The following is a 12,119-nucleotide window of genomic DNA, read 5'->3' on the forward strand; positions in this document are numbered from 1 at the left end:
TTATTTTGGGGTCTTTGGGGTCATTTTATTATATTGCTGCTTTACTTATGTGACCTTGGTGAAGGCTCTGAACAAGGACATCCAAGGTCACATGAGTAAAGCAGCATTGGCACTTAGCTCCCTTGGGTTTTGGGGAAGCTGGCATTCTCCAGTACAGCCTTTGCGCTTAAGTTTTTATAGTTTCTATGCACTCCTTAAAGATTCATGGTACGCAAGGTTGCACATACATTTTTTAAGATGTGTGTGCTTTCTTTCTGAATGGGTGGGTTTTTAAAAAGTCTAAATTCATATCTTTAGCTCTAATTTTAATTCTTATCTGAGCCAGCTCCATCTCTGACCTTTCCATGGGGAGTTGAGCGGTCGAAGAGACATTGTTCCTACCTTTTAAAAATCACTTGCCAGCTGAAAATGCTTTATTTTGTCATTTCTTCATTTCCATAATTTTAATCTAATACTTAACTTTTTATCGACATGAAACAACACACAGTTCTGCTCACCCCAGCTGCTGGTACAGGAATAGTGGGCCGAGCTCTGAAAAATGGGGGTCGCCCGCTGAGATGCACCACAGCAGCAGCAGCAGCATTCATTTATGGAGTGAAGCCACTCTGTCAGGCTCCAGGCCAGGTGCCAAAGAGTCAGCAGGGCATAGGACAGGGTCCCTGGCCTCGTGGAGCTTGTGCCCTTGCAGCATGCGTCATGGAAATGCCTTTCCCAAACTCTCTTTCTCTTGCTAAAATTCACACCCCTCTCCTTCAGATAAAACAAAGCACCAACAAAAGCTTCCTTTTCCCTGAATTGGAGTAGACCGTGATAACAACTTCTCAGGAGCCAGAAAAACAAAGAGAAAGGAGCCCTGGGGCAGGAGACATGGGAGAGTGTCCCTTAGCTGCTGTGCTCAGGGTGTTTAAAGGGCCGGGCCCAGTGAGGCAGCTCCCCGAGAGCCACGAGTCTCAGTGAAGGCAGCTGAGGGTCCTTCCTGGCTGTGCGCCTGGGACAGAGGCTTCCAGGGGCCCTGCGCGGAATTGGTTGTCCAGCCCTGGGGTCTGTTCCTTGGGTGGGAACAGAGTACACTGAATATTCGCCTCTGCTGCCCCCACCCCGCTTACCTAGTCCTGCTCTCCCAGTGTGGTTTACACAGTCTCCTTCTTGAAAAAAAGCCATTCTCATCTTGATGGCATCGTCCCTCTCAGTCTGAGTGTACCTTTTCTTTGCTGTTGGTACCATTTTCAGTAGGAGAGTTGCCCAGAGCTCCTTCTCATACAGAATCATCATCAAATACAAGTAGTAGGAAGTTGAGTTTTCTTTAATCTTTGGAAAACAGAAGATCTGGTCTGAAATTATGACAAGTAACTTGTGAATGTGTTGTCTTCTAGGTCTGCAGAGTTCTCGAAGCAACCCCTCCATCCAGGCCACGCTCAATAAGACAGCGCTTTCCTCTTCCCTCAACAGCCACCCACAGGCATCTACTCCCAAGGCCTCTGCGCTTCACTCTTCGCTCCGTCTCTTCTCCCTTAGCAACCCGTCTCTTTCCACCACAAACCTGAGCGGCCCCTCTCGGCGTAGGCAGCCTCCCATCAGCCCTCTCACGCTTTCTCCTGGCCCCGAAGCACATCAAAGTTTCAGCAGACAGCTCTCTTCAACCAGCCCACTGAAGCCGTATCCTGCCTCGCAGGTAAAAGCAAATGAACAGCGAAACAGACTGAAGCAGTTAGGAATTGGATTAGGTCCTCACACCGAGCACTGTCTGGTGAGGTCTGAAATGCAGTCAGTTCTCACTTCTGTGCGAAATCAAATGATTCAGAATGCACTAATGATTTTCCAACAGCAGATTTGTTGTGTTGATTGCTCTTTAAGCAAACGCTGAACAGTTTGCAGCACTCTGGTGAAGTTGGAGCTGGAGGAAAGGGTTGGGTATAGAGGGCTCAATCCAGGCATGTGTGAAATAGCTGAGGGAAGCCAGGTTGGGATTTTAAATTTGGTATGGAAAATCAATAATTGACTCTATGAGCACTTTGAGCCACAGAGGAAAGCCAAGGAAGACATTTAAATACCTTCCTGAAGCTTTGATATTGGATTAGACCTCTTCCCTAATTACAACAACAGATTTCATCAACAATACTTCTATTGTTGATGAAATACTAAGTACAATAGGATCATATCTCTGTAAAAGGACCCAAATAAATCTGTTTAGAAAGAGGCACATTTTGAAGTCACAAGCCTGTTACAGAAATTTAGGGTGGGAAGGTCATATTTTGACTTGTTGACTTTGTTTCTATTCTAAGTTCTTAGGGTGGCTCTTACTACCATCATGAATATGTTTTTAACCTGTTGGTCACTCCCTAGATACATTATAACATCACTTACTCACCACTTCACTATAAATGAGTAATGATTTAGCAAGAAAGAGTTGACAGAGCACAGCAGAAGGAGTTAGCAGGTCCAGTTATTAGTCACTCTTTACCAATTAGTAGCTACGGGATCTTTATTATATGAGTAATCCCTTTCGGGAGAGGGTAAGAGGGTATTTCACGGTTTTTTTAATGGTTATTTTCATGTTATTGGATTGCCTTTTATTCTATTTTGCACGATTATTTTATAGGATTTTATATATTACTCCTGCTTTCTAGTTACATTTTAAGGAGAGATAAAAAGCATCCTTTTAAAGATATTTTCATTTTTTGTTTGCTTAATATTTTAAAATATTTTTTTAAATCAATGTTATTCGTGCACATAATTTAAAAAGTCAAATACTTCTAAAGGGCTTGTTGTGAAATTACAGTTGTCTTCCCCTCCCTCCCCGACTAGCCATATTTCTCACTGCGTGGAGATGGCTACTTTTGACTAGCTACTCTTTTTGGTATATCAGCATTATTTCATGCTTATTTTGTTCTAGATTTTTAGTGTTAGGTACTATCTAATGACATCCTACCATGGAAGATTAGGGGTTAGTTCTCTTTCAACTCCCCCAATCCCCTCACTCCCCACTCCCCCACATATTTCCTACTCACCCTCCTCATCTTCACAATGTGGTTTATTATAGTTTTGATTAGAGCAATACTCAGTGTTTAGTGTTTTCATGGTTATAATAATGCAATCAGAGTTGAACCATAGTTTACTATGAAATAACAAAATGAACATCTTTTTCTCCTGGGAGTTAATAAATGTCTTACTTTTTCCTCTGTATGTATTACTTATTCAATCCCAAGCTCTCAGGGTTGGGTAGATCTCTCAATACAGTTAAAAATGAATCCTCTAGTAGCTTTATAAGAAAGAGTACATATGACCTGGTGTGACTTCACCGTGTCTTCATTCTGCCCACCATTTAACTAATAATTGGCTAAGCATACGATTCAAATTTTAAATAATTTTCTCTTGAAATTTTGAAGGTATTAATCCATTGCCTTTTAGTTTCTAGAGTTGCTATTGAGAATTCCAATGCCATTCTGATTCTTAATACTTTGAATTAAATTTCCTTTTTTTTCCCCTCGGGAGGCTTGTGGAATCTTCTTTTTGTCCCTAGTGTTCTGAAACTTGAAGATAATGTGGCTTTATGTGAGTCTGGCTCTTTGGTGAGTTTCTTCAATCTGGAAACTCATTGCCTTCATTTCTGGGAAATTTTCCTTAATTATTTCTTCAACGATTTCTTCTCTTCAGTTTTCTCTGTTTTCTCTTGAATGTATGAATGTTGGATGTCCTGTACTTTTCCTCTAACATCTTATTTTTTCTCTCCTCTTTTCTCTCTCTGTCTTTTTTCTCTTCTTTCTGGAAGAGTTTCTCACCATTATTTTCCACCCTTATGTTGAGGTTTTCATGTCTGCTCTCATACTTTTAAATTGCCAAGAATTTTTTTGTTCTTCTCTGAATGTTCCTTTTTTATAGCATCATACTTATTCCATGGACGCCATATCATCTTTGATCTCTTTGAGGTTTTTAGTGGTCATTTTTATTCCGGTTTCTTTTATTTTTATTTTTTGTAATACGAATTTTCCAAATTGCATAGAAGTAGAGAACATAATATAATGAATCCTCTATACCCATCATCTAGCCTCAACAATCATCAGCATTTTTATAATCTTGTTTTATTCATATCCCTACTTTTTTTTTATATGTATATATTTTTTGGCTGTGCCGTACGGCACGTGGAGTCTAAGTACCCCGACCAGGGATCGAACCCACGCCCCTTGCATTGTAAGTGCAGAGTCTTAACCACTGGACCACCAGGGAAGTCCTCCATATCCCTACTTTAAAAAAATGTATATAGAGGTACATACTACAAATAGTTTAATATGTATTTCTAACAGATAAGGATTTTTTAATAGCTCTAAATATTATAATGATAATGTTGTTTTTCATGACTACTTCTTCCTACATAGACTTCTCCAAGTTTCTTTTCTCAGCTTGACTGCTTGGGTCTCTGACTTTCATTCACATGTTTTCCTCATGGTCTGGTGATCCTTGGCACCGTGCTCATGTTTATGAACAGGACACACACACACAAAAACTGACTGGAAGCTCTCTGTAGGTGGGTGGGCTTGTTGAATATGATCTTCATGGTAGAGTGATCTAGCTCAGCCATTTCCTTGGGGAACCTCTGGTGTCATAAGTTGGATTTTCTCCCAGCCTGGTCAGATCCCCAAAGGATGCTATCCCGATCTTGCTCCTGGCATGTGCCTGGATCCCAGCACTCTGAGAGCTGAGTTGGGAAAGAGAGGTGGAGGACTCAAGATGCGATAGTGGGCTTTCTCAGAAGCCCTGTGTTTTCAGGAGTGCCTCGCCTTCTAGGGTGTGTTGCACCCCATCCAGAGACCCTGAGCTGTACTCTCTCCAGAGCACAGCCCTCAGTCTCCCGCCGTGCAAGGGCTCTGGAACCTAACTGCTGCCCATGAGCTCCTCCAGGTTTAGCTCCATCTTCACCCGTTGCTGCCTGCTGCCCCAGTTCCAGACCCCTTTAGGGATTCTGTGATGTAAACCAGAGTGTCTCTTGATTTTCCCCGCTGCCAGCTTAGCATTTGGCTTTCTCAGCTCTGCTCAACCAGCTACTACTTGTCCATCTGCTTTTCATTTTCCAAATTTTGTTGCCATTTTCTTCTTTCTCATTATCTTTGTCCTCGTGTTGTTACTTATCCTTTCATGTTGTTTACGTTTTAGTGTTGTTTATTAATGTTTATGGTTGTTTAATGTTGTTTTAGGAGAGTTTTGGGAGACAGCAGAGCTAAATACTTTTTTCAGTCTTCCATTTTTAACCAGAAGTTTTGGCTGTGAAAACACAAACATGATTTTCACTGAGAAAACTGAGATGAAACTGGTTAAATTGGCTGGGTTTTGTTTTGTTTGTTTTTTAAGACAATAGAAGTTGTCATTGAATGGAAAATGTTTTTTGGGGAAGTGAGATTTGAGATATACTTTGAAGCATACAGAACTGGGCTTCTCAGAGCATAGTATAGACTATCAGGGTGAGGAAAATCTCAGGGTTTTTCCTCACTTTGACATTTCCTAATCATAAAGGACTTACTACTAGAAACTCAGAAGCTAAGTAGTTGGTGGCTTTGTTTTTCAGATGGTATCCTCAGATCGAAGCCCGCTCTCCTTCCTGCCCACAGAAGCTCAAGCCCAAGTGTCACCCCCGCCTCCTTACCCCACGCCCCAGGACCTCCCCCAGCCTCTGCTGCAGCAGCCCCACGCCCAGGAGCCCGCTGCTCAGCAGCCCCAGGCAGCCCCATCGCTGCCCCAGTCAGACTTCCAGCTCCTCACGTCCCAGGTGAGTCCCACGGGGAACACCAGGAGGAGGGAACGCTTAGGTCTCCCCAAGTTCCAAGCTAAATGGTCCCCTCCTTCTTTCCTGAAGGGCTCATCTTTGACCAGCTTCTTCCCAGATGTGAGCTTTGACCAGCAGTCCATGAGGCCAGGCCCAGCCTTTACTCAGCAGGTGAGTGGTCGCCAGGGCCTGCCTCTTCCTCGGAGCAGGAACTGCTACAGTCAGGCCTTTTCCGTGCGTGGAACCCACACCAAACAGACTCAGTACTGCACTCCTCTGACCTCAGGTGTGCTCAGCGGCTGGGAGAGCCTGGCACCGCCCCAAGCCCTAGAGGCTGGTGCTGGCTGCCTTATTTAATTGTCAGGCCTCAGCAGAGAACCTGTTTGAACAAGTGGTAGAAGACTTGTGATGACACTCTAGCCATAGAATTGTAGAGTCATTGATGCTGGAAGGAACCGTAGCAACTCACAGATCTGTCTGTCATGTTGAGGAGACTCAGACCCAGGGAGGGGCTTTGCCTCGGCCTGAGTTGCTGTGCCCCGCACAGTGTGTGGCCTCCTGGGAGCTCGTCCTGGCTGGGGCAGGGGTCAATCCCAAAGGTACTTTCATTCAGGCTTTTGCTTTTGCTTTTTAGTTTCTTCCTAACACAGACCATTTTTTAATATCCCTAGATTTTATAATATTCAATAATTATGGTTTGGGCTCCAGGATATATTATGGAGAGAAGGAAGAGCACTTTCCAGAACTTAATAATAATAACAGTAAAATAAATAAAGACAGATGTTTCCTGAATAGGCCATGGGGAAGCCTCGTGGTAAGAACCAATAGTCCTTGCCTCCCCAATTTCTAAAGAAGCCATTTGAGTCTAGGTGAGTCAGTGGTTTCTGAAAAAATGATGGAAACTCCTACTTTTGAAAGATTTTTTTAAATAGTTTAAAAATTAATTTCAGGAACGGCACCTAAAATAGGCCCCAGAAACTGGGAACTTCATGGTGATCTGTACATATTGAAGTTTCTCTGGTACTCAAAGGTTATATAGTTAATAAATTTTCATTAACAAAAAAATAAAAATAAAAAAAATAAATAAGTAAAGTAGGCCCCAGTTCTAACCCATCCTCATAGAGGCTTTCTCGCAGAGAGGGGCTTGCCTGTGGTTCCTCCCTCTGAGTGAGCGAAGGAGAAGGTTCTGCTTTCTCGTTTTTCTAGAAACCAAAGAGGAAAAGAGCCCATCACTTCCTTGGTTACAGACAGGGCTTTTGAAGGGCTCCACAGGTGGTAGTTTCCAGAGGCCTTTGTGTGCTGAGGAGGGGAGGTAGCTGAGACCAGAGGGCCCACAGAAACCATGGCCAGTGGTGTCTCCTGGGATGGCATAGAGGTCCAGGCAGTGTGCAAACAGGGACAAGTGTGGCCCTCAGGGACCCCTCCTCTACCGCAGCATCCCCCTGCCTGAGCAGAATGTTCTGTGTAGGCTGTCGCAGCGGCCGGGTACTCTGGGATCCTAGAGAGAAGGGACTGTAAGAGAGCGTTCATGTCTGGTTTTGCTTCGGGAGCATGCACTGTTCTGTCCTTGGAAACAGAGATGGTCCCTTACAAGGTGACCTTTGTTGCTTCCAGGTGCCCCTGGTGCAACAAGGTCCCCGAGAACCACAGGACTCCTTTCATTTGAGACCAAACCTGTATTCCAACTGCGGGAATTTCCCAAACACCATCCTGACAGGTGAGTGCTGCTTCTTTTATTTCACTGTGTTTCTACAGATACCACTGTAAGATAGTTTAGACAACATAACATTATATGAAGCAGAAAATGAAAGTCCTGCAGCTCAACTTGACCTTTCTGAGATGCAGGTGTCCAGCCCCAGAGCCTGTGAGGCGGTGGGGAAGGGGCCTTGTGACCCAAGCCTTTTCCGAACTACTTAACTTCCCGTGATTGACAACTGTTCCAAGGGAGAAAACCTGCAAAACTGGGAGTTGTGGGGCTGACTGAAAAGAGCATAGATTCCAGAGCAAAACCATAGGCCCAGGAGTGGTTGGGACACAGGTTATGACTGTCCTGGTCGGGAAGATGACAGGAACGGCATTTTGGGGGTTGTCATCAGTTGTGTCCTTTTAGTGACCTGGGCCCTCACGCCTCCTAATCCGCATTGTTTTCCCCTCCCGCTGCCCTTTCCAGAAGACTCGAGCACCAGCCTGTTCAAAGACCTCGGCAGTGCTCTGGCAGGCATGCCCGAGGTCAGCCTAAACGTGGACACTCCGTTTCCATTGGAAGAAGAGCTCCAGATCGAACCCCTGAGCTTGGACGGACTCAGCATGCTAAGTGATTCCAGCCTGGGCCTGCTCGACCCCTCTATTGAAGAGGCGCTTCGAGCTGACCGACTGTGAACATAAGGGAACGGGGCGGGAGGGCTTGTTTCTGAGACAGAACGGAATAGGACGGAGCCAGCTGCAGCCCTGGGCATTAGTTATCGCGGGCTCTGACACCGAAGGAACCAATTCCTTGGTTCCCAGCTCTCAGACGAGGTCCCATCTCAGATGCCGTGGCTCATTCTAGACCACAGAGCTGGGCGCCGCCCCTCAGGCCTGCGGCACAGGTCCTGTTGCTGCAGGCAGGCTGCTCTGGGGCTTCCGATGAATTGGTCGTCACCACAACCGTTACATCTTTTACTGGCCATCTAATCGGTCAGTGTGTAAAAATATAGCAAGAGGCCTCAGTAGCCTTGTGTAGTGCTCAGAACCACTGATCTCAATCAACACTGAAGAAAGGACCCGGAGTGGGGGGCGGTTAGGGGCCACAGGCCTTCGGAAGTTGGCTCAGCTTCCAGCAACGGTACCACAGCCCCACGATGCTTTCTCTGATCCAGCCATCGTGGCTCAGCGGCGGCAGGATGTTCCAGGGCAGAGCGGAGGGCCAGGGCTCTCAGAGGCCTCAATTCTAACGTGAAGAAGGCTTTTTACCACAAGTCCAAGAACAGACTTGAGTTAAGCAAACTGAATTCTAATTTGTTTCCCCCCCCACCCAGTTTGTAATCTCTTTTCTGCTGCTTCAGAACCCCTTTTCCTATGGACAAGAGGAAAAGGAAGACTATTTTATTCAGTCACTGAAAAAAAAAAAAAATCCCCTGGTAATAGATGAGCCTGAAGAGAACGGTGCTTCTTCTTGGAGGCTGGGGAAGAGAGAAAGGGGGCTGCAGTATCTCAGAGACACACGAAGTCCTCCAGACAAGTTCCGGACCATACAGTCCTCCCTCTCTACAGACCAGCTGGAGGGAGTGGCTGGAGGTCTGGATCGGGCCCACCCAGCAGCTGCACAGCAGCAAAGGGAAGCTGTTCCTCTGTGGAATGGGGGTGGTTCATGTAACCCCACTAGACTGTTAAGCTCCTTGAGGGCAGGGACTGTGCCTTAGTCATCATCGAACCCCTAGCACCTAACAAGTGCCTGGCGCTGGGCAGGTGCTGCAGAACCGTGCATCAAATGCACACGTGAATGAGTGAATGAATGCACAAATGAATGAATCTGCTTTGCTGTGAAGCAGTCTAATCTTTCACTGTTCCTATCCCTTACCAAATCTTCTCAGAGCTTCAGCTTTTCTAACACTTGTGCCTGTGGTTAAGTTAAGCACGCACTTTAATATGCTTTTAACACTAGGTGACCAAATCCACGGTTAGACTGCACGCCCTGTTCTCCTCCAGAGTATGCAGGCAGGTGGAAACTGTCTTCTGAGTGCATCCAGAATGGCTCAGCAAACTGAGGCCTCCCACCTGCCGGGACCTCAGGGGTCCTGGCCACCTCAAAAGATCTTCCCTCTCAGACCCAGGTTTTGCTCTCGATTGTGTTAGGAAGAGATTCATTCTCTGAGGTTGAAGAAATAGTCTATAGTAAAATGAAGGCCTAATTTATGAAACCATCATTAGTCATCAGTTTCTTAGCACAAAACAGTATTACTATATTTCCACCACCACCTGCCCCCTCTGACTTAGTCCAGGCCAGCCCTTGACCAGAAACCTGATGGGTGGGTTTGGAAGCCGTCTGGGGAGGAGGGTGGGCAACGGGGCCGAATGCGGGCATGGGTGGACAGCACAGAGAGGACAGACACACTGAAGGAGGGGTGAAGATGTCGGAGCCTTTGCCCAGACAGCCGGTGTCCTTCCAGGAGACACCAGGGGTGTTGCTGAAGGGTCCAGACTGCTCCCACCCAAAGAAGCAAGGCTGCACCTTGTGGGTCTGAATCTGACACGTGTGCCTGGTGGCTGGAGGGGTCTCTCACAGCGTCCTGGGCTGTTAACCTCTCCAGACCTTGTCCCATTTCCTTCTGTCTTCAGGGGGATCCCTTCCCTCCAGTCTTTCCAGTAACCTCGATCGTGCACTGCTCCATCTTCACTGTGGAGCCCAAGTCTTCCCGCCTCACGTTCACCCTGAACCCCCGCTACTGAATTAGGAAGTCAAACCAGAGTCCTCCCTGCCTGAGCTCTGGCTCAGGGAGAGGCAGTTGGCCTCCCCTTCGAAGCCATATTCCCAGTTAAACTTCCCGATCTCAGAGGGCAGTGACTTTTTGTTAAAGTAAAAGGGCCTTTCATCATACACAGCACCCCAGTGTGCCAAAAAAAGCCAGATCCTGGCTGCCTTTCCTGTGTCAGAGACCCCCAAATCTGATCTGGCCTTTCAGACAGGGAGGAGTGCTGATGTTGTAAGAGGTTTTTTTGAAAAATGGAGGTTCCAGGATAGTCTGCTCTTTACACAGTGCCTTACCCACAGGGATCACTAGTGTCAGGGTCCCAACTCTTTGCACAGCAGCCCAGTCTTACAGCTAGAGACCCCGAGACCTACAGGACGAAGTGTGCTCCCCCTGGGCATTCACCAGGGACTCGTGGAAATGGAGGCTCTTGGGAAAAGTGACTTGTTTGGGTTGGTATAATGACAGTGAGGTTTAGCACTGAATTCAATTTGTCCTGAGGTCCATCCATCCCATCTTTTCCTGTGAAAAGGTTTTGGGCATTATATAACCCACGTTGCTTACATGGTGTCAAGGACACCCATGGACAGGGGTCGCCCTGACCTTCTCACTGCTGCCTTTGCAACAAACCAGGCGTGGTCCTTGGCATCTGAAGTGGCTGCAGACTTCAGAGTAAACTATTTTTCAGTATTTAGTTTTTCACAAGAAATCGATGGTTGTACTACTCTCATTTACTAGCAGTTAAACAGCATAGCACTAAAAACCTATCTGTATTTTCTATTTTTCCCTTCTGTACGTTTGTGGTTTTTCAGGACATACAGTGTCAGGAGAAACTTTGATGATGTCAAGGTCAACATGAATTCTCCATTGTCCTGTTTCATTTCTCCTAAGTCTACTGTATATTACCCGAGCTGAAATCTATATTCCAGTCCATTTGCGTATTTGAAGACATTTCCAACTCCGCCTCTCATCGGCTCTTCTGATTCATGCACAGACGGTTCCAAGCGTGTGTCTTCCACTGCTTCGTGATGGAACCATCACAGCAACTAATCAGACTTCCCGCCAGTATCCTAGTTCCCAGGTCCCTTGTTAAACAATATTTAAAGATTGGAATTTGTATAAAGTAGCTTCCAAGTTTTATAATGCATCATTTTACATCTTTCGTAATTAAAAGCAGCACAATAAGGTTGTATGTGCATTTGGTGTTTTTCTTCAGCCTCGGGTGAGGTGAACTGGCGGAGAGCCCTTCTCGCTCAGCTCAGCCTGCAGTTAGAGATTTCTGGTCCGTGGCCTGCTTCTCACGTGTTCTTAATACTTGCTGTTGCGCCCAGTCCTGAGAGAAGTTCAGAAGGAAGTGGAGGCACGCTGTTCCTTTGAAGCCGCGTGGACCCAGGACAGAGACATCATTGTAGGGGCTCAGGATTCTGCTCCCCCTGCTGGCGCCCCTTCCAGACCCCCCGTCTGCCCTCCCCTAAAACCCCTCCCCTTCTGAGGTTCAGGCCACTGACGCTACTCTGCCTCATGTACCGGGTCTTTAGCCCTTTCTCCCGTTTCACCAAAGACTTGGACTCTGTTTTCTACCCCCAGACCCCTTCCCCATGTCCCAGCAGGGCCCACAGCCCCGGCCTATCCAACAGCAAACAGCCTCACCTGCCTTCAGAGACCCACTTCCCCAGCCACACGCAGGGCTTGTCATAAAGGTGACTCTTCTAAAATCCTAGAAATCCCTTCTCTGACCCCAACTTCCTGAGCCACCATCTCTACTCTGGTCCACACACACCCTGTTATTTGACCCCACCGAGGATATACTGTTCCTTGTCCCTCCTCTCAGTCTGCCTGTCCTCTCCTGTCCCTTCCCCGGCCTGGCCCACTGGGTCAGAGGCCTTCATGACACTCTCATCAGCCCTCCTCTGCTC

General features: G+C 46.6%; 1 protein-coding gene across 2 annotated transcripts in view; it reads left to right on the forward strand.

The window, feature by feature from the left end:
• The window catches only part of CRTC3 (CREB regulated transcription coactivator 3), a 109,770-nt gene extending 98,381 nt beyond the window's left edge, over window positions 1-11,389 (forward strand). Inside the window, exons 11-15 of one of the 2 annotated variants that reach the window (XM_082616842.1) lie at window positions 1,374-1,672; window positions 5,558-5,758; window positions 5,846-5,926; window positions 7,370-7,472; window positions 7,929-11,389. In XM_082616842.1, the coding sequence (XP_082472968.1) occupies window positions 1,374-1,672; window positions 5,558-5,758; window positions 5,846-5,926; window positions 7,370-7,472; window positions 7,929-8,134 (890 nt within the window). In that variant the 3' untranslated portion in view covers window positions 8,135-11,389. Of the gene's footprint in view, window positions 1-1,373; window positions 1,673-5,557; window positions 5,759-5,845; window positions 5,927-7,369; window positions 7,473-7,925 lie in introns of both variants that reach the window. The other variant, XM_082616841.1, reaches the window with a different exon arrangement.
• The last annotated feature ends 730 nt before the right edge of the window (window positions 11,390-12,119 follow it).

The sequence above is a fragment of the Mesoplodon mirus genome (assembly GCF_964341445.2).
Source record: "Mesoplodon mirus genome assembly, chromosome: 4".
Lineage (NCBI taxonomy): Eukaryota > Metazoa > Chordata > Mammalia > Artiodactyla > Ziphiidae > Mesoplodon > Mesoplodon mirus.